This window comes from Glycine soja, chromosome 3, assembly GCF_004193775.1.
Source record: "Glycine soja cultivar W05 chromosome 3, ASM419377v2, whole genome shotgun sequence".
NCBI classification, from domain to species: domain Eukaryota; kingdom Viridiplantae; phylum Streptophyta; class Magnoliopsida; order Fabales; family Fabaceae; genus Glycine; species Glycine soja.
The window spans coordinates 43,851,471-43,874,391 of NC_041004.1; the positions used below are offsets into that span (position 1 = coordinate 43,851,471).

General features: G+C 31.4%; 3 protein-coding genes across 3 annotated transcripts; all 3 read right to left on the reverse strand.

Moving 5' to 3' along the window:
* Nucleotides 1–684: 684 nt before the first annotated feature.
* On the reverse strand, nt 685–3,175 carry LOC114407388 (probable pectinesterase/pectinesterase inhibitor 41). The gene is made up of 2 exons (XM_028370468.1): nt 2,144–3,175; nt 685–1,598 (listed from the first exon to the last, which is right to left on the reverse strand). The coding sequence occupies exons 1-2, from the start codon at nt 3,123–3,125 to the stop codon at nt 910–912; spliced, it is 1,671 nt and encodes a 556-aa protein (XP_028226269.1). The 5' UTR covers nt 3,126–3,175; the 3' UTR covers nt 685–909.
* A 6,132-nt stretch (nt 3,176–9,307) lies between these two features.
* On the reverse strand, nt 9,308–11,332 carry LOC114407389 (pectinesterase-like). Its single transcript, XM_028370469.1, has 2 exons — nt 10,285–11,332; nt 9,308–10,178 (listed from the first exon to the last, which is right to left on the reverse strand). The coding sequence occupies exons 1-2, from the start codon at nt 11,261–11,263 to the stop codon at nt 9,490–9,492; spliced, it is 1,668 nt and encodes a 555-aa protein (XP_028226270.1). The 5' UTR covers nt 11,264–11,332; the 3' UTR covers nt 9,308–9,489.
* Nucleotides 11,333–13,175: 1,843 nt separating this feature from the next.
* LOC114407391 (probable pectinesterase/pectinesterase inhibitor 20) lies at nt 13,176–15,352 on the reverse strand. Its single transcript, XM_028370470.1, has 2 exons — nt 14,283–15,352; nt 13,176–14,038 (listed from the first exon to the last, which is right to left on the reverse strand). The coding sequence occupies exons 1-2, from the start codon at nt 15,277–15,279 to the stop codon at nt 13,347–13,349; spliced, it is 1,689 nt and encodes a 562-aa protein (XP_028226271.1). The 5' UTR covers nt 15,280–15,352; the 3' UTR covers nt 13,176–13,346.
* Between the last annotated feature and the right edge of the window lie 7,569 nt (nt 15,353–22,921).

Consider the following 22,921-nt stretch of genomic DNA (forward strand, 5'->3'; position numbering starts at 1 on the left):
CATTATTTTCTTTATAATTCTCATTATATATTGTTCATCACATACATTGGTCTTAATAATTCTAATAATTTTCGAGTACACATATACGAGATGATAATTTTAATTTTGAATATCTTTATAATTTTTTATTATTTTTAATTCTAATTTATTATTATCATCCGGTACATTTACTTATTGTACAACATATATATATATATATATATATATATATATATATATATATATATATGCAACTTCAATCACTGCCATGAAAATACATTTTATTTCAACGTAACAAGATAATTATCAATAAAATAATTTGTCATTGAGAAAAAAAATCTAAAAATTGTCGTCACCTGTTGTTGGTCAAAAGAAATCGTTCCACGCGGTAACGAAAGAAGGATATATCTTCCCCTTTTTGCTAGTACGAAAAGGTTCTTTGACATAATAGCATACAGATTTTTATAATGTTTTATTTTTTAAAATCCTTTCATCATCATATTATTATTTTACTTTTTCATCTCCTTATTATAAAAATTATTGCGAAAATGTGAAGTGAAAATATTACTACATTACAGTACTTCTTCCTTTTTTTTTGTTGTTGAATATTACACTAGCTTCTTCCTTTAGTATATAAGGATCGAAAAGTCAAAATCAGCGGTTGATGTACAGGAAAGAATCACAAACTGATTGAGTACTAAATAATTGTGAAGGGCGCAGAAACCAATACAATATCAATTTGCTTTATAACTAAATCACAATAATTTTCAATGAAAGATGCTTTGGAATTTGAACATTTGGCGGAGGTAGAGGTAGGGTATTAATTAATTAGTAGATTAGAGTACTGGCAATGGTCAGCTTATTTTTTTAATACAAAAAATACCCAAAGTAAAAGAAGAAAGTGAATGTGTAATCAATCCACTATATCTTCTATATCAAATTATTGGTATAACTCACTCCTGTCTGTGGTAACCAATCATCCCCAAGCAAGAAATTGGACACAGTAAAGTTAGATGCATCGGTGGCATTAATCACATGATAACCAGGCCACGTCACTCTATTATCGGTTCCAGACCCTGGCCCACTGTTGCTGTATTCTGCGTAATACAAAGTGCTTAATGCAAAATCACCGTCCCATTCACGCCACCCCTTAGCGTGGATCACACTGTCCATGAAAGTTTGCATATAAACCGTTCTAGAATACTCCTTCCATGGCCTTCCCAGATACGTTGCAACACCGTTGCTAGAAGCCAAATCATCAGCTGCTCTTATGGTACTATTATGGATTGAGATACCTGTGTCTTGATTCGGGTCTGTTCTTCCCTGTGCGGTGATAGCGTTGAATTGACCACTCATGGGGAGACGAGGGTACATGTTGCAATTTTGGAAGACAACCTTGGCGTTTCCGAAGATGAAATCCACCGTGCCGAAGATGTCGCATTCGCTGTAGAATTGTCTCAAGGAATGTACGTATAGTGTGTCTTGGTATCCCTCAAAGCTGCAACTGTAAAACGTGGACAAATCTGCTCCGCTTCGAAGTGCAACTGCTTGGTGCTTCACTGCCCCGGCGGTGTTGCGGATGGTCATGTTCACACCCACGAATCCTTGCCCTACCACAGCTGCACCATTCATCATATAGTTATCAGATATATGATATAGTACTCTTCGGAGAAAATGATTCTTTTTGGATAACTTTCTTTCGTCATATTTTACATTACTTTTAAAATAAGAAAGGTCCTTATCATATAAAATCTTACATGCACGGATTTTTTATCAGCCATGCAAGAATTAAAACGGTATTATTTTCATGAATTGAAATTTATTTACTTATATTCTATTTCTTGTTTCCTTAATTCCCTATCGTTCAATGAAAATGTAACGTGTGATTAAATAGGTAGTAACACTTTCTAATTCTTATTTTTTTCTTCTCACGTACATTTGACTTTTTCATTAAGTAGTTGACCAGAGTTAGATTTAGCTTGGAATTTTTAGGTCAAAGTTCACGGCAAAGAAGTTTCTAACAAGGAAGCGAATTGGTTATAGTAAACATGAAAAACACAAAATTAATAGATAGTATATTAAAATATGTTTTCTTTAGAGAGTGTATTGTTTAATTTCTCAAATCATAACTATAGTAAGAAATTAAGGATTTAATTATTCTTACCAAGTGTTGCGGAGCTGAAGGTTGTCCAGCCATCAACGACACTACGATTGCCTGTGATAATTGTCTTGTTGATACCATCCCCGACCATCATCAAATACGTCTTCTTCTTATCAATGGACACATTTTCCTCATACACACCGGCAGTTACATAGATGAGGAAGTAGCCATCTGTGGAGACAGATTTGTTAGGAGCCGCGGCAATGGCATCATTGATAGTGGTGAAGTTCCCACTTCCATCTTGGCTCACTGTCACAATATCCCTCACCACAACCTCGTCGCCCACCTTGGCCTGAAGGAGCTTCCTCCTACTCACGGACTCGTAGATCGCGCGGGTTCTGCTTGACATCTTAAGCGGCAAACGCCCGTTTTTGAATCCAAGTTGTTTCTTGGTAGGGTGCATTGCTTTGGCTTTGGTTCTGGGAACCCAACCCTTGATGAAGAGAGCGAGAGAGACACTGTATAATTTGGTGTCGTTGGAGAGTGGAACACTGAGACCGTTTCTCACGCTCCAAGCTGAAGCTGTGTCTTTGAGACCGTCCAAGCATGTTTGCTGGTTGGTTAAGATGGCGCTGAGTAAGGTTTGGATATCATCAGCTTGAAAACTAGGAAGAAACCTCGTTGTCTTGTTCACTGTTTGGAAGGAACTAGAAAGAAAATCGAAGTTGAGTTCTCCGAGAGTGCGACAATCTTGAAGTGCACGGATTGCGGTGGCGGAAAGAGAAGAACCACGTTGGAGGTATTTATCAACTAGGTTTAAGAACTTGCGGGCTTGTGAGAGTGATTTTTTGACAGAGAATCGACCATAGTCGTAAACGTTACCGTTTTGGGGAGGGAGAACGGATTTGCAATAGGATGGGTCTGGGGTGGATTTACATGCAGTTCCCGGTGAGACAGAAGTGGTGGGATTTGGAACAGTTTCTGAGGAAGCAAATAATGGTAAGAGAATGAGAAATAGTATTAAGAAACAAAGCTTTGAAGCCATTTTGGTTTGAGAGAGGAAAGAGTGAGTTATTAGTTGTGGTTTGAAAATTAGTTTGGTGAGGTTCAATTTATACACGAATGAGCCAATTTTTTAACGAGAGAAACACCTGAGTTTAATTATTTATTTACAAGTAACAGAACATGTTTTGATTTTACTGCTGCTGAAGGTTGACTGGGTATGTAAAGTAAAGAGAATTAAGGATTAGATTAACTGAATAGTCAACCGAATTACCATGAGACACGCATCTTGGAAATTGTAACTACCGGATTTCCCACTAGGGATTTCCTAAATTTATGTATTTCTGATTTCTGATGTGTGCAGTATGGGTAGTGGAGATTTAATTAATTGGCTCACTACCGAATCCTGTTTTATTTCAATGAATATAAATGTTAGTAACACATGCAATTCACTATTAAGAAAAAATTAACACAGTTTATAAATTGATTCATAAGGACTCACTTTTTTTTATAATATATTTTGTAATTAAATGATGAATCTTATACATCTCTCATTATGTACCAAAATTAAATAAAATATTACTCTCTTAAACTCAGAAGGAATCCAAGGTTTGCTTGTAAGTATTATAAATCTTTTAATATGATGTTTTATTTTTACGGATAAAAAAATTAAATAAAATATTTTTCATAAAAAATATAATAATTATAGATTATAATTACAAGAAAATAATTATGTTTATATTTTTTTATTAGTGAATTTATAATAATCCGTTAAAAAGTATAATCACAAATAGGCTAAATAGTAATTTTGGTCCTCTTATTTTTAAATACAAATATTTAGTCTCCTTATTTTTTTTTTCAGAATAAGTAACTTTAATTATAATCACACTTACTTTATTTAATTAAGTACTTTATCATTATTTTCTGTCAAGAGTTATTATTATTTTATAAATTATAAAAAATATAAATTAAAAATATTTTATATATAAATCTTTTTAATTTTATTTTATATCATTTATATGTTTTTTTAATAGTTTACGTATTTTTATTTATTTTATCAATTTATAATTAAATTTCATAAATTAATATACAAATTATTCTGACTCTAATTATTTATGTAAAATTAAAAATATTTATATACCATTTTTTTAATTTATATATTTTGATATTTTGAAAAAAAAAACTCTTGACTAATGATAGATAAAAAAAATATTAATATAATTAACTGAAAAAATACAAGTGTTTTATTGTCTTATCTATGAATAATTTTACATAAATAATTAGAGTTAAAATAATTTATATATTAAAATCAATTTAAAAAAAATTATGTAAATAATTTACATATTAATTTATAAAATTTAATTATAAATTGTTAAAATAAAAATAAAAATATGTAAACTAATCAAAATAAAAACATATTAAATGATATAAAATACAATTAAAAATTAAATATTAAATATATTCTAATTTATAAATTTTGATAAGTTGAAAAAATAATAACTCTCTATATAACTAACTAAACAAAACAAGTGTTATAATGATTTATTATTTTTCCCATATATATATATGATCAATGAATTCAATTTATATTAAAGTATTTTTTATTTTTTATTTCATTTATTTTTTTACATAAACGTCATGTCAACCACATATACAAGCTTCATGTCAGTATAAATATATTATATAAAAGTTTATGTTTAATTTTAAATGATCAACTAACATAAAAAGAAAATTACTTATTTTAGAAAATAGAAGAACTAAATATCTTAGAGATATGAAAACCAAAATTTGAATTTAAAATTATAGAATTATGATTTAGCGATAAAATAAAAAAAGACATTTGAATATGGTTGTATAGAACAGTAATGTCGGTCTCTCTCAATAGAGAGAGTTTCTGTTTACTACAACTAAAAAGGGTCAGCACAAAAATAACAAATAGTCATTTGCGAAAGCGAAATTATATATGACTGGAGAAACAATAAAAGTAAGAATTTTTTTTGGTGAATTACAATAAAAGTAAGAATAACTCCTTATACCTGAATTCGATTCTAGTTCTTACCTATAAAAAATAATAAGATCAAGAATGAGGTAAAAAATTCATTTCCATTTTACATGCCATATTGAATCTTATTCATGCATAATGTTTTTGCACTGTTTAACTTTTGTCATATAGATATTACTCCTCTTGTTGAATTATTAATTTTCTTCTAGAATTGATTCAAATGGGCATATATTTCTTTTATATAATGATAATAAAGTTTGAATGTAGGATTTTATAAAAAATATCTAAATCACTATCATTGATTAACTCTAGTAGATTCAAATGTATACACATACAATTAGCGCTTATGCAAAGTAGTGACAGATCTAGGATGGTTTAATTTGAAGTAACTTCATTTTGTGCCTCAGAATTTTACAAAATTTGCCAAGCAAATCTATTTATTACTTGAAGTTTTTTTAGCACAAATACAGTGTGTCTATGTAAATGCAGAACGAAACTCACAAAGAATTTTTTTAATTAATTATATCTATAGACGCCGGCCTGTCATAATCCAATAAACTATTTTAAGGAATTATGTGTTGAAAAGAAAAATTGAAGCCAGCAGATACTTAATTGGAAAAAAAAAATAGGGGCTGGAAACCCAAAGAAAACGTTTGGTAAACGATAATTGCCTTTCCCATTGATACCCAACTGTTTGAAATTGAAACATCGCAGACAGGAAAAAAAGAATAATGGAAAGATGGAAAGGGAAATCTAAATTTGATTGAAATGAGAGATACAAAGTCAGAACCGCCGGTTCTGCGAACTAATTGAATATTTTTTAACAAATGCTCATCAAACTCTAATCATAGTTAAGTAAATCTATGCAGAAAAATTAGGACTGCATGCATACATGTTGGAGCAAATACTACTACTATTAGACATAAAGTGAATGATAAGAGCTAAAATATAGCGTAGACTTGACTTGAGTATTTTATTTTGTTTTGTTTATAAGGGGCGCCAATTGTTATGTCAATATGTGCAGCTAGGTCACGACTCACTCACCAGGAAAGTTAGCAAGTTAGATCCGAAGAGGTTATACACTTTTGACCTAGTTGAGTTCTAACGCGTAAACTCTGCTATGGACACTTGTATATAGCTATTTGGTGGGCCATCTTTGAGGCGGTGAATGGCCCACACGTTTCTCAGATTCTGCCAAATTTGGCAAGCTGGGATCAATGAACAATGAGTCAGAGAAGAAGACTCCAAAGTCGAGCGGTTAAGGCTTCACTACATGCTTGTTTGAATAAATAGACACCCCCTGCTCCTGTTGTAACCTTTGCCTTTCAAATTAATAATGCAACGCGGAAACTAAATAAGTTATTTAATTATAAAATATTGCATGCAGAATAATCCTCATGTACACATTGATTTTGATAACTCTATTTCCATTATGCATTAATAATTAAAGCTAGAGAAAATAAAAATATCATTTTTTTCTAACCTAGTTTGGTTTAATTAACAAATTTTACTATCTGTACATCAATATTATCTTAAAATATATTAACAGTGCAACTTTTTAATATAATAAATGCATATACATTAAAAAATATTAATATTTGTGAGATTTGTTAATATACATCTACTTTGACCACTTTTTTTTTTTAGAATACGTTAACAAATTATAACAAAAAAATTATTTTAAAGTACATCGAATGTATAATTAACATACTTTAAAAACACACACATATCAACTAATAAATTTTTTTATTGTAAAATTTAAAAACTATAATTTAGGTAACATTTTTATAAAAAAAAATTTATACAGGTATTCTTTTTTGAAGACAATTTTGTATGAGATATGAAAACCTCTCCTAATAATTCATATAACTATCCACGAATAATCAAAAGTAATATTTAGTAGTCATATAAATATTTAATTTTTTAATATATTTTGATTTTAATCATTTAAATACAATCTAATAATTTATATTTATTGTTCTATTTTTTACAATAACAAAATTCGTATATGTTACTTCATCCAGATATGGGTTTTCTACTATTTTAAGACCGCAAGGGAGATATGCGAAGTTCCAGCACATCCTAAGGGTGCTAACTAGATTTCTAGTATTCTTATTCTTATTTATGCTAGGTTTTGTGGCTTTTATGAATTATGATTTTACAAAGTCAAAATCAGTCATTATAAGATTACTATTATAAAATGATTTATATGTACGGTAGTTGAAAAACTCAAGCAATTTGCTTGTATCAAAATCGAATCCAAGTCAACGGAAGCACGTTATGTTGACATTGAAGCTACCAAACATATAAAAGTGACTTAAAAAAATATATGTTTATATTATATTTTAAAATCATGCAATTAATAAATATTAATAAATACTTATAAAAAATATAAAAAAATCTATTTAAAAAAAATCAATAGAATAAGAAAATTTTTTGACATTTGATAAGTTAATTATAAGTTTAAATCTCTATTCGTCCTTTTAAAATAAAGAAAATATATGTTTAACTTTTACAAATATTAAAAAAATTTAGAGGCTTTTTCTATTTTGAATTAGCATACCGTTCTATTTCCTTAAAATCTTTATGATATAAAATATAAGAAAACTATATTTTATTGATAATTAAAAAATATAGAAATATAAGCGTTATCCAAATACACCCAACTAGACATTTGGGCCGTAAAATCCCAATATTGGATGAGCCCAGCAAGAGGAAATTGAGAACAAACAGAGATCTCATATCAGCCCAATCTGCAGGGCCTACGACACGACGTAATTGCTGCTAGCCCAGTACTTGGAACACGGTCCGCTATCGCTATGGCTTCAATTTGAGTAGTGAGGAGTGACATTCATGCACTCCGTTTTGAAATGGATTGGGTGGAAATAAAAGAAAAATAAAGAGAAAAAAAATACACATTGACAAGATAGAAAAAAAATAGTGAAAGTGAGATAGAAGAAAAAATATATGTATGATAAATATCAACTACGACTCAAAGGTAAAATAATTAAAACACAACCTTTACACTCACTAACAAAAATATTTTTTTTAGTTTTTATAAAACAAAAAATACCACATGTATTTAAAAAAAATATTACATGTTGACAAAAAGATCTAATATATAATTTTTTCGTTTAAAGTAAAATATTTATCTTAAAGTTTATTTTAAGCCTCATTTATAATTGATTTGATCGTGGTAAGTATTACCCTTTAATTTACACAACACAAAATTGGTGTGGGGGTATGGGATGGGGGTTATCTTTAAATTTCAACCCCTTTTTTCTCTTCCCCCTTCATGTTAGTATTATTGTAATTTTTTTTTTTACAAAAAATACTATTTTAAAAAGTAGTTTACGTAAATATATTGTCGAAATTAATATTTGTAATGTACTTAATTTAGTTATTATTTAGTCGTAGATCCTACATTCCTACAAGGAGGGAAATAAACCAAGAATTTATCCAGAAGGATAATTAAAGAATGATGCTATCAGCAAATTCAACGAGGAAAAAAAGGAATAATTATCAAAAGATGGAAATCATGAAACATTTACAACGGTATATAGCGCATTGCAGGTTGAAAATGCCTCATAAAACATACAGTATTTATTATCCTAGATGCTCAAGAAAAAAATGGACTTTGCACTGGGAAATTAAAAGCCAGCCTCTTCTAGTGGTAGAAGATTATACTTAGAGGTGTTTAAGAATCATTTTTCTAAGAAGAAAGAAAAGTGTTAGCTATGGACTATGGTATGTCAGAATCAAGTGTGAAGTAGGTAACGTGAGCCTGCCTCACCAAAAATAGATTAATGTTCTAGAATTCATAGGTTCATTCAGGTGGAGATCTTTCTGCTTATCACTGCTCTATTAAGCATATTGTCACTTGCAAAGTGCTCCACATATCCCTTCTTTAATTACCTGATCACAGTTATTCCATTCTTTGGGACACCAATCCAAGTCACCCCAGATGGTTTCCGTTCCCTTTCGGCATCAATGAGATGATTGACTCCAAAGTTCTACACCCGCATGACATGCTCCAAGTGATTAACGACCAAAGTAATCAAAATTTAAAATGGCAGAAGCCATAGCTGCGAAAAATTGAGTCACTCCATCATCTGCTAAATGTGTTACAATCCTTTAGTAAATGAAGTTATTTGGTGATGGAAAAGAAAAAAGAAAGGGAGAGTCTGTGAGTTTAAATCTTTTCTACTAGCAAAAATTAATAATTAATATTGCAGATAAAAAAATGTGCAATTAACAATTTATTCGTGTAAACAGATTTGACAAATTCACTCATTCTTTTACCAGATCCTCCACATTTATCATTATGTGGCTAGATGATATGGAACAACACATTAAACATACTCTATGACAGCTATTCCAATCCAAGTAACATATCCACTTATTATTACAAAGATGTCTGATATGGAACGCTAGTTTGAGGCACCCAATCATCCCCATTCAAGAAGTTAGACACAGTAAAACTAGCTGCATCAGTAGCATTAATAACATGATAGCCCGGCCAGTTGATTCGGTTGCCCGTATTTGAACCAGGACCTGTGTTATCATACTCTGCGTAGTACAAAGTGCTGAGTGCAAAATTTCCATTCCACTCATGCCAGCCAGAAGGAGCGATCAAACTATCCATGAAAGACTGCATATAAACAGTCCTTGAGTACTCCTTCCATGGCCTCCCAAGATATGTTTCCACAGTACCAACCACGGGAGCCAAATCCTGTGCTGATTTTATGGTTGCATTTTGTATGGAAATGCCAGTGTTTTGATTTGGATCAGTTCGACCTTGTGCTGTGATGGCATTGAATTGTCCACTCATTGGGAGGCGGGGATACATGTTGCAGTTTTGCAAAACAACAGCTGCATTTCCAAATATGAAGTCAACTGTGCCATATATGTCACATTCACGGTAAAACTGCCTCAGAGAATGCGTGTACAAAGTGTCTTGGTACCCTTCAAAGCTACAACTATAGAAGGTGGACATATCCGCTCCATTTCTTACTGCAACTGCTTGGTGCTTGCTTGGCCCAGCAATGTTGCGGAATGTTATGTTCATTGCTACAAATCCTTGTGCTACCACAGCTTCAAATCACCAAGAAATTCAAGGACTAAGAAACATATTCAAATTTAAGGGCATGCACTACAGCACCAGCAATATTTATTAATTGAAGATGTATGTTATGCTTACCAAATGTGGCAGAGTTGAAAGTTGTAAAGCCATCAACAACGTTGTGATCGCCAGTGATGATTGTCCGATTGATTCCATCTCCAATTAGCATCAAGAACTTCTTGTTTTTGGCTATAGATACATACTCTTGATATACACCCTCAGAGATAAAAATAATGAAGTAACCATCGGTAGCAGCTGTGTTATTTGGTGCAGCAGCTATGGCATCATTGATAGTGGTAAAGTTTCCACTTCCATCCTTACTAACCAGCACAATATCACTCACCAGTACGCTTTCATTATCATCCATTGTTTGAAGTAGTTTTCTCCCCTGACCTCTAGCGGAATCATAAATGGCACGTACTTTGTTTGACATCTTCAAGGGTAAACGATCATTCTGGTTTTGCCATGACGTTGAAGTTTTGTTCTCAGAATCCCAAGCCTTGGTGAACAAATAAAGGGAGACACTGTCAAGCTTTGCATTTTCCGCGAGTTGTAAAGAAAGATCATTCTTCACTCTTGGATCTGGAGCTGAAGTTTGTAGGCCATCTAGACAAGTTTGTTGGTTTGTCAAAACAGCACTAAGCAATGTGTGAACATCTTCTGCTTGAGAGGTGGGAAGAACAGCGCTGGCTTTATCAACAGTGTCATGGGTTGTTGATAAGTACTCAAGGTTTAGTTCAGCAAGGAATTGACAATCTTCAAGAGCACGAATTGTGGATTGAGAGTAAGAAGAGGGATTTTGAAGATATGAATACATGTTGTTCAAGAACTTACGAGACTGAGACAAGGACTTTCGAACAGAAATGCGGCAATAGTCATATATGCTACCGTATTGATTTGCAAGTACAGATTTGCAGTAAGAAGGATCTAAGGTTGAGTAGCATATGGTTTCTGGTGGAACGACTGCATGGTTATTATCAGCTATGGAAATGGATGTCAGGAAGGATAGCACAAGGGAAACACAGAGCATAAGAAAGTACAAGCTATTGAATGCCATAGCAAATGGTATTTCGGATGAAAGAACGAACAATTAAGAGAGTTGTTTGTAGCTTGAAGATTGGATGGAAGGTGTGGTCGATGCATACATAGTTGGGCTTCTTATATAGGGCAGGGTGACGATGTTGTCTCATTAAAATGATTAGAGTTGATGTGGTGATGAATGCATCGCATATAGGAAGTCAACTTGAAGGAATTTTCGTTGCCTACACGATGATGATGCCGTGGCTACCATTAACGTAGTCAACAGCTTCCAATTGAACCGATATACATATAATCAAATATTTGTTTTAGAATTTAGGATGAACATTCATCAAGTTTAACGTGTCGTCCATGTATGCAAATATTCATTGGAATTATGTTTATTTGTTTAAATTTCTAGCAAGATTTTTTTGGTGCGTGACTTATCTGATAACGCATTTGATATGATTTTAAACTTCTCAACGGTGGGGTAGGTTCCCAGCAATCACAAGACACATGCAGTAACACAAAAGAATAAGAATAACAAAACGAACGCGGATTATTTCTTTCTTCGTACCCCATTGCACCCTTGCATATGCAAAGAGGCTGTTTCCGGATTCGAATCTATGACCAACAAGTCACTAAGACACAACTTTACCGCTGTATCAGGGCTCGCCCTCACGGATTATTATTTGACAAAAATCTGATAACATTGTATTGTCTTCTAGTTATATATGATTGAAAGTCAAAATTTTGGTGGGTGTTAGAACACTGGAAACAGAATTACAGAATAATGATTGAAGATTCTTAGGAATGTATGTGGTCAGATATTTTCCCTCGTGCTGCATAGCTAGATATATTATAACGATAAAATATAACTAAAGTGGAATATAATAACAGCCCAAGTATCTTTTTTTAGTTCCTTCTTGTTTTATGTCGTAACACGCGTCTACCAACCAATGCCGCTGCACATTATAGTTTGTCCATGTACATGGATTAGACACAAAATAGGTCATATGTCGTATGCTGAAGAACGCGATCAATTGCCGTCCAAGAATTGGATTGGTAAAAACAAATCTTACGGATATATTCTTTTGTATTTTTTTTCTTTAATTTTTTTAATTACATTTATTTTATTGATGAAGAAATTCGCACTTTAATAGTTTAATTACAATTCTGATGAAAGAGAAGTGAATTGGTCCTAAACACACTTACACCCTCCATTGAAAAATTACACTTCTCTTATATTACTTTATAAGTTATTCTCAATTACATGATGCTAACATTCATTGTTTTAACAAAATATTATATACTATTTTTATGTACAGGCCACACACCTAGTAGGCTAGTACCCTTAAAAATAATAATATAAAAATAAGAGTCGTCTAAATGATAATTTAATTTTGTAATTAAAAAGGATGTAAATGTAATTAACTCTAACCTCATGGAAGACGTTAGTGGAAAAACCCATAAAAAAGAAGAAGCAATTATATAGTTCAAAATTTAAGAGTTAAACAAACAAGGTGTTTGTTAGCAGCTAGCATAAGAAATAAACGTATTTTTTATAGTCAGTTTAGCCCAGCTTTTTTAGAGCTTAAAAGTTACTTACAAGTAAAAATTGGACCAAACAGTTATTAAAAAAAAGTCCTTTGAAAAAAAAAAACAACTTAAAAAGTAACTCTTAAAAAAGCTAGTACATGTACCGTATGAATAGTTTGAATATTTTTGCTGAAACAATTTCACATTGATCTCGTCTTGAAAAGTTGAAAAATTATTAAACTAATAATTCAAATGCCTGCTGCAGGTATGACGAATTTAAAGCAACCCATGTTAGCCTTGGGCGACACAAGTCCTATACTCGGATCGGACAAATTAAAACTAGTGATTTGTATATTGTAAGTAACCGAAAGTCACTAATATTGCAGCGTCTAGATCTTTGAAAACTATAAAGGTGAATATAAGTGGTGTAAATATTATTAATGAGTGAATCACAATCTTACAATAGAGTAGCGGTGCATTTAATCATTTATAAATACAATAGAGAAACACATGCAGCAGCATTAAAAGAATTGTTAAGCAACTTTGCTCTTATTATACGTAACCAGCTAGCTTGTAACTTTTGACTATATCAATCCAGTCACGTATGGAACTCCAGTTTGAGGCAGCCAACTATCTCCATCCAAGAAGTTAGACACAGTAAAATTAGCCGCATCAGTAGCATTGATAACATGATAACCAGGCCACGTCACTCGGTTTGCGGTGTTTGAACCCGGTCCCGTGTTATTATACTCTGCATAGTACAAGGTGCTTAGGGCAAAATCCCCACTCCATTCATGCCAACCAGAAGGATTTATGAAACTATTCATAAAAGACTGCATATAAACCGTTCTTGAGTACTCTTTCCATGGTCTCCCTAGGTACGTTTGCACGGTACCAACTGAAGGAGCCAAATCATCAGCAGGCTTTATAGTGGCGTTATGTATGGAAGTGCCTGTGTTTTGGTTTGGGTCTGTTCTGCCTTGTGCTGTGATAGCATTGAATTGTCCACTCATGGGAAGGCGAGGATATAGGTTACATGTTTGGAGAACAACAGCAGCATTTCCAAATATGAAGTCAACGGTGCCATAGATGTCACATTCACGGTAAAACTGTCTAAGAGAATGCGTGTACAAGGTGTCTTGATATCCTTCAAAGCTGCAGCTGTAGAAGGTGGACATATCAGCTCCGTTTCTCACTGCAACTGCTTGATGCTTGCTTGGCCCAGCAGTGTTTTGGAATGTTATGTTAACAGCTACAAATCCTTGTGCTACCACAGCTACAAGTGCAAATAAAATTATACATGTAAGAAAATGTTGTCCAAATTTATAAATCAAATTAAGGATGGTTATATATAAGTTAATTTTCATGCTATCTTAGCATGCGTTTGGTTCTAAATAATCATTTTTTCATTAAAAAAAACTATAAAATTATTTTTAAAAATGATTATATCTTAAAAATAAATTGAATTAAACATGGACATGTTGAAAATAAAAACTATAAGTTGTATGTGCAATGCTCACCAAATGTTGCTGAGTTGAATGTTGTGAAGTTATCGACAACATTGTGATTACCAGTGATAATCGTTTGATTGATCCCATCTCCAATCATCATCAAATTCTTTTTGTTTTTTGCTATGGATATATATTCTTGATACACACCCTGAGTGATAAAAATTAAAAAGTAACCATCATTAGCAACTGTGTTATTTGGCGCAACTGCTATGGCATCGTTGATAGTGGTAAAGTTCCCGCTTCCATCCTGACTAACAACCACAATGTCACTAACCAACACACTTTGGCTGTTATCTTGTAGTAATTTTCTCCCGTGACCTCTTGCAGAATCATAAATGGCCCGTACACGGTTTGACATCTTCAATGGTAAACGACCATTGTGGAAATCCAAATGTCTCCCATTGACTTGCCATGATGTTGAGATTTTCTTCTCGGCCACCCAACCCTTCGTGAACAAGTCAAGGGAAACACTGTGAAGCTTCTTGTCATCAGAGAGTGATGAGATAAGATCACTCTTCACTCTTTGATCAGAAGCTGTGCTCTGCTGCAAGCCTTCTAAACAAGTTTCTTCGTTTGTCAAAACAGCACTAAGAAGGGTTTGCTGATCTTCGGCTTGAGCGGTGGGAAGAACATCGCTAGCTTTATCAACAGTGTCAAGTGCGTTTGTTAAGTATTCAAAGTTTAGTTCAGCGAGGAATTGACAATCTTCAAGGGCTCGAATTGTGGGTAGAGACAAAGAGGATCTGTCTTGAAGAAGTGAATTTACTGAGTTCAAGAATTTGCGGGACTGGGACAAGGACTTTCGGACAGAAATTCGACCGTAGTCAACGATGCTGCCATTTTGATTAGCAAGCACGGTTTTGCAGAAGGAAGGGTTTACGGTGGAGTTGCAAATGGTTTCTGGAGGAACCACTGCACGGTTGTTAGCAGCTATGGAATTCGGTGCAAAGAAGGAAAGCACAAGGGAAACACAGAGAGTAAGAACGGACAAGTTCTTGAAAGCCATTGGTTTTTTGAAAGAAGGGATGTTTAGGAAACTTCCTAGTTATCGTATATGGATGTCTGGGAATGAGGTTTATGTTTTTCGGTGCCTCTTATATAGGCATAAGACGTAGATCAATTTGATGTTTTAAAATGGTAGGTCATACATCGTAATCTGAACTTAGAATGAAAGCATCTCACGTATTAAAAATGTCAACTATAATGAATTTGAATTCTCCTACTTGATGTTGATGTGGCTTCCGTGAGCGCAGTCAACTCATACCAACTCGCCATTGTGAAATACAGTATTTACCAAGTAGTTGATTAGAATATTCATTGAGTTACCTGTAAATTGTGGCTATAATATCGTTCATGTGTGCAAATGTTCTAAATGGCGATTTAATGATTCTCTTGGTATGCATTGTAAAAAGAAAATAAAATACTAATTTAATACTTAAAATTAATTAGTACTGTTAATTAATGTGATTCTTAGTATTACGAGATAAATTAATTTGGTCATTAAAATAAATATTGTCAATTTTACGTGGGAAGAGCTTTATTAAAATTGATCTATTACGATATGTTGATCTAATGTTGTCCCTAACTATATATCAAGTCTTCATCGAATTAGGTTCAATAACAAATTTTTGAATCGGGCAGGAACACAAATAAACTGATCCTAATTAATGTGTCTCATGGTCCCTCTCGATTGCTTCCATTAAAGTTATAAGTGCTCACTAAAGAGAATTGATTAATAATTTGTCTAAAGTAGGAGAGTAATATTATTTTTTTAACGTTATAATCATTCATTGGTGATTTTAATTTCTATAGTCACGCATTCATGCTATAAACGAGTGATATGAGATTGGTTTGGAAGTTAAGAAAAAAAATCATAAGTTCAATCATTTCATTTAACTATTAACATTTGTGGATAAAAAAAATGTATGTGATAAATATTTCTTCGGATAATTTTATTATTATAAATTACAAAAAAAAATAAAGTTATGCAAAATATAATTTAGAATTCATTTTTAATTTGATTATTGATATTACCAAAAAAAAATCTATATATTTGTTCTATATATATGAAGTTTTTTGACATGCATCATGAAAAATGAAATTTAGTCCATTTAGACTCTAAGTTGGCATGCATCATACAATTTAATCCATAATTAATGTGAATAAGAGAGACTAAATTGACTTATAATTATCAAAAGTTAAAGAGTTCTCTAGTGTAGTATAAACTGATTGATATTTTCACTTTTAAAATCAAACTAATTAATATTATACACTAAACATATTTTTAATAATATTAAAAGAATCATTTGATGGTGACACTTTTCCGATAGCACCAAATATGATTTCAGAACCGAATTGGCTGATGTGATGTCGATTTTAATGGCCCAAATAATTATTGTTTTATAGACTTAATTTTGTTATACTAAAAATCAAATTAAGCGACAGTGACAGTTTTAAAATCGAATTGTTATATCACTAAAAAAAAGTATTTGTTTGTTCGCTTGCTTATCTGATAGCATCGAATATTATTTTAGTTTGTCAACTGTGAGGTTGGTTCCCAGCAATCATAAGACACGCAAACACGAAAAATAAGTCACGTAACCATCGTTTAAATAACCAAGATACAAGATCATTGCATTGTCTCGTGTTCAAAGTATGACAAAAATCGCAATGTGGATATACTAAATGTCCGCAACGACGTGCTAATAATAATATTGAGTTTAATAGTGGTGTCTGGTGTGTATATCTAAATTTAGATAAGTGTTCACATAGTTCATGTTCAACACAAGGAATAGCAAAAGTGGATAGTAGCTCAAATTCTTTAAGCGTATGATAAAGAGTTCAATCTTTCATTATGTGTAATGTGTATAGAATAATATATATGAATAGAGAAATTGTACGTCTCATAATTAGAATTTTATTTGTTCAGAAAATTAGTTCCGTGACTTACTACTGTAGAGAACTAGAGATATACATGTTCATGTTTCGAAAGATTAATTCCAAGTTATAAATGATATGAAAATTTGTAACACAATTTATGATTTGTAGTTATAACTGAGAATTAAATAAATTTGTTTTGGTTCAAATTTATTTAAATTCATTATTTTTTTAATTTATGTGCATAAATCTTACACATGTTCTATTTTGTTGTTCTAGGTAAAAGGATATTCATGACTCGTCTCATTCCACTAATTTCATTTCGTCTGAAGTTAATTTTGACAAATTCAATTTATACTCGTCTCATATTTTGAAGACAAGTTCAATTTATACTTATAGTCGTCCAACCTTAATCAGGTGTTTTTTTATATCTTTTTAAAAGTATAATTTTTAAAATTTATGTATTATTAGAATTGATCGAATTAATCTTGGATAATATTTTATATAACATGATATTATATTTGTATTAATTTTATTTATTTAAAATATTATAATTATAATTTTATACTTATTTGATTTTACAATTTAATTATATATAATGTTAAAATTAATATATTAATTATGTCTACAAATCAAGTTGACCTAGCTAGTCTTGGTGGATATATTATTAGGCCTCAATTGGTTCGAGTTTAGATTCAAATAAATTAATGATCTTATTAAAATTTCGGATCAAAAACAAAGTTAAATCTATCTCAATTCGACATGTGAACTCTCTTAAATCTAGATATTTAGCGGGAGAGATTAAAGTTATGGTTGAATTTTTTTAAAAAAAAATAAACTTTAAATTTTTACTTAATTAATCCTCTATACATAAATTTGAAGATCTTTCTTTAATGATTTTTTTAGGAATTATTCTTCAACAAAAATCTTTTAAAAGAAATTATGAATAATTTATAAAAATAGCCTTATATCTCACTATAAAATATAAATCATTTATTACCTAAAATATAATTTATATATTTAAAATATTTATTTGTTATACATTTAAGTTATACCAAAAAAAAAATATTTATTCTATAATAATTATAAAGAAAATCACTAACCAATCGCGAAAACCACTTGACATTTGAAAGAAAAATACAAAATGCAGACTGTTACTCATTGTATATTTAATTTGTATACTCCAACCAAGGTACAATTGGTGGAGTTCACGACTTGGATCAAATTAATCCTTGCTAGTTGTCACTGCTTTAAGACATTGAATACCCTAGATAAAGATACTTTAAATTCTAACTTGTCCTTTTTTCTCTTCTGTGCATCAAGAATATCTTCAATTAACAGCTAAAGACTAATTTAATATTTCTTAAATAATAATATGATGCTTTAAATTATAATTAGTGTGAAGTGTAGAAAGACGATAGCTCACCCCATACGGAATATATGTAAAAAAGTATATTGTGAATGAGCAGTATAGTATAAGTATCGGTGGAAAAAAAGGGAATGAGCGGCAATATTTGATTATCTGAGTGAATTTCGATATTGCAATTCAAAGGGTAGACCAGACGCGAATGAACTTTAGTTTCGTGGATTGCGTAACCTCAGTTAGGACTAGTTACTTATTTTTCTCGTTTCTTTTCCATTTTTTCGGCACCTTTAAGGAGGGATTTATTGTCTCATATTCTCGAAAATGTATGATTATTATTATTATAACTAAAGATGTTGAAATAGTCATCACAATTGCAAAGATCAAATTAGCGAGCGAGCTGTTGGCAAAGCCAGTAAGGCACAAGTGCTCAACTTGTTACTTCTTTTGCATAGTTTATGACACAAATTCTACCTTGACCCTTTATTTTCGTATGAATGGCTTAAAAAAATAAGCAAAATAAAAATTGACTGTGTATGAAAGTATGAGGAAGATCGAGAGGTATGCATCCCAGTCAAGTGCTGAACAACTATAACGAGATTAAATACCTCTTAACAACTTGGAAGCGAAGCTTCTTTGTATATATCCAACGCGTTAAAGAGAATCAAAGTTGTGGAGTTTACCTTAAAAAGAATTAAGTAAAAAGAGGTTACAGCGCACGATACAATAATCTACTCTGTCAGCTCAATTTACATGCTCAATGTGCACGTATATTAATTCATTAGTTAACACCTAACATATATGAACACTGCCACTGGGGTTTAAATAATGCCTAGCAGCCAAGATGAAGTCGGTTTTTTATGTGTAAAAATATTTTTTTCCATATTCTTTCTATTCACCTGGAACAATGACTCGTTTGTTATTTATGCTGGGACAATTGACTCATAGTCTGGACAAAAAATGTAAACGGGGATTTGAAATGGAAAATGTTATGAAAATGATGATATGTTCAAATAGGTAGAATAAATATTGGGAAAATTTCTACGCAGACTAAATTCTGCATATATATGCATGCATACATGGAATCTTATTCGCAGCTTAATTAGATTTGGACCACCAATATAATCAATATAATACAAAGTCACGATGGCGATGGCGATGGCATGTTTGTAAGCAAGTAATAGAATTAACAATAGCACTAGTGGTTTTATAGCCTACTTGGCAATGGGCATGAACTTATGGGCTGGTAATAGTATATGTCGAAAACACATCTAACTTAATTAACTAAGGAATTGCTTAACGTCTACGTACGACAATCCGCAAGGTGTAAATTTTCCCTATATTTGATGGTATAAATTAATCATTTTACTAATTAAATAATATGAGAATACTGATCAATTTTATCATGCAGATGGAACCCCAAAAAATCTGACTTTGAAAACAAACTGATATAACATACATTTACAAATATGCAAGTTGCGCGCATCTCCCACATATATATTACATGTAGCTAGCACCATTTTTTCGTATACACATTTTAAGCGATATTATTCTAAAACTTTATCATCCCGCTTGCTGTAACGTTTTATATTATTGTTCAGAAATGTATAAACCAATATATTCAACAACATCATCAAATTTCATTTGTTTACTAGACATGCAAAAGTTAATTTAGTCATCATATATACCTAATTAACATAAATCTCTCTTAAAAAAAATCTCAACAGTCTTTCATATTTATGACTTAACATGTTTATTGGTGATCCAACATTCAAATTAAATATATAATTTTTATCGCATTTTCATGAAATTTGTCTAAAAAGATACTGAGACATAATATTTTATGAGATGTAACATTGAAACATGAGTTTTTGTATTAATTGCATAAAAATTTAAAAATGTAATTTTTATTATTTTTGTTTCACATGCTGACTCTTTAATTCATTTTTGGAGTTTTGGACAACCTTCAGCTGAACATATTCTTAATTGATAAGTTTTTAATTTGTTGATTAATGTGAATGTAAACTTTTTACTTACATGATTTTCTTTATGTTTATTGAATAAAATTATTTTATATAATTTCGTATTTTCATGTATTTTATTACAAAAATATGTATATCGGAATAAAAGTTATCACAAGTTTAGTTTGATTTTTTTATTGAACTAATTTTTTTACACCCCCATCCATAAAAATTCTTAAATAATTTATAATAATTCACGTATCATATTCAATTAACTTAATTAGAACCCTTAACGAAAGAAATGTTGATATTATTATTCCTTGCCGCAAAAGGCAATAATTAAAAAATAAAGTGTTTTTTGCATATCATACATTATGTTGTATTATCTCCAGCATAATTTATGGAATATGAGAATAAGAGTTTCCACGTAATTATGCATGATAGTGCAAATTTAAGAAACAATTATTTATTTTTCTTCTCGTTACAGGAGAGATCTGAAGACCAAAGCTGCTGAATGGAAACATATAATAGGCTAACAAATAATTAGTAAAAAAATTAATATAAGAAATAACTATTGTGGCTCGCTAAGAATTAGATTAAAAAATCAAATATTTTTAGAGATGCTAATTGTTAAATGACATTAAAAAAAAGGCCGTTGATCGAAGCCTCTTTCAGTTCAGTGAATGAATGAAGAAGAACTGAAAATAAATAAACAGGGGAAGAGGGATGCCCCATATGACACTATAATAGGTTTTTTTTGCATAAAAGAGATAATAGGGGGGCTGTACCTCTTACCGTCATAGATATTTTCTCTGCTTATAAAAGAAATAATAACTTTGTCGTAGATATTTTGAAACAAGTTGTCTGAATTTCGTTAGAATATCATTCTAGATTATTTGTACCACACTGCAATACTAATGTCATTTTATATTTTGGTTTGTTGCATGTTATAGAAAAAAAAAATTTACAAACAAAATGTTATGTTCGACCAAAAGAACAAGAAAAATTAGTAAAAAATAAACAATTTTTTTTATTAAATTGGTTATTATTTCTCCATAAGAAAGCAATTCTCAGCTATTTGTCTCAATTTTAAATTTTCAACCGAATTTTTATTTTTAAAATTAATTCTAAATTATGTATTTTCCTAAATAATAAATATTTAGCTTGAATATTGTGAAATAATTAAGTTGACCGGATTAAAACATGTCGCATAATTGGGCTAAAATCCTCTATCAACTTTGAGATGGCAAATGAGGCCCACACTCTAAAGTCCAAAGAGACATTCTGACTCTAAGAAAATGGGTCATTTAATAGTGTCCAGCAACCAACCGGAGATCACGGGATGTAAATGAAACCGGAGTAGTATAAGTAATGATGAAACCATGTAGAGTACTTATTATGAAACGGTGTTAGTCGCAATTAGAGTTATCATGCTTCGAATTACACCTTAATCTCTGTTCGCAGAAAAGAATAATATTTGTTTTTGTTTCCCTTCATAAAAGGATTTTGCTCAAAGCACGTGGAATCTTATGAAATGGTGATAGTCGCAATTATGGTATTCATGGAATGTTTGTGTGCTGTGATAGGTCTTTTGTGGCAATGAAAACGCCTTGGTATCCCCTTCAATCAAGAATTGGGATTTCACAATGACTGGTTTTTTAGTACACTTTCATCTTGTGTCTTTTTTCGGTTTTTGTCTACATGGTTTCATAATTTGGTGTTTTACACTTAAAAGGAAGTTGTTTAGGGATGAAAAACAAAAACAATTGTACATGTCAAATTAAATTTATTTATCAAAGAATAAAATATTTGAATCTTTGAATAAGATAAAACCACTTTCTAAAATATCGATCCACTATTTTAGCTATGTACAGCTTTTTCAAACAGACATACTTGCCAAAAAAAGTATGTTCGCTTACACTCCCAGCATTTTTTTAATCAAAATTCTATGCATAAGAGATGCAAATATGCAATGCATTATGAAGCAGCATAGTGCAGTAAAACCATGAGGAGGTGCACAACTTTTATGAGTAGCGATACAAAACATATCATGTAGAGTAAGGTTGGTATTTTGTGTGAAGGATCATAATAACCAGATCTATCTGTGCATGGGCCTTTATATCGTGGTTCTTGGACCTTTTTAATTAGTGAACTTGATCAATAAGGAGGATATTTGTTCTCCATGCTTGTGTTCATCACCTTTCTCCGACAGTTTTTCCGTGTTCGAGCACCGTGCACTTTTTTTATTTGTTCGCTGACAAACAAACAGTTAAGTTCATATGTGCTCATTGCTCACCGAGTTGTGGGTAAGAACTTCTCTCGGCAACCGCAACATAACATGGACTGGAGCGCTCGGGCTATCCATTGGGGAAACAACACAAATTTAAACAAACTCATAATATATTAACATTATTTCTATGTATGTGTGACCGTGATACAAACATATA

What these genes read in the sequence shown, in the direction of transcription:
- LOC114407388 (XM_028370468.1), bottom strand. Translation starts at nt 3,125, where the DNA reads ATGGCTTCAAAGCTTTGTTTCTTAATACTATTTCTCATTCTCTTACCA. An exon ending in CTTCAGCTCCGCAACACTTG is followed by an intron (nt 1,599 to 2,143) that starts GTAAGAATAATT and finishes TGAATGGTGCAG; the next exon opens with CTGTGGTAGGGCAAGGATTC.
- LOC114407391 (XM_028370470.1), bottom strand. Translation starts at nt 15,279, where the DNA reads ATGGCTTTCAAGAACTTGTCCGTTCTTACTCTCTGTGTTTCCCTTGTG. An exon ending in ATTCAACTCAGCAACATTTG is followed by an intron (nt 14,039 to 14,282) that starts GTGAGCATTGCA and finishes TTGCACTTGTAG; the next exon opens with CTGTGGTAGCACAAGGATTT.
- LOC114407389 (XM_028370469.1), bottom strand. Translation starts at nt 11,263, where the DNA reads ATGGCATTCAATAGCTTGTACTTTCTTATGCTCTGTGTTTCCCTTGTG. An exon ending in TTTCAACTCTGCCACATTTG is followed by an intron (nt 10,179 to 10,284) that starts GTAAGCATAACA and finishes GGTGATTTGAAG; the next exon opens with CTGTGGTAGCACAAGGATTT.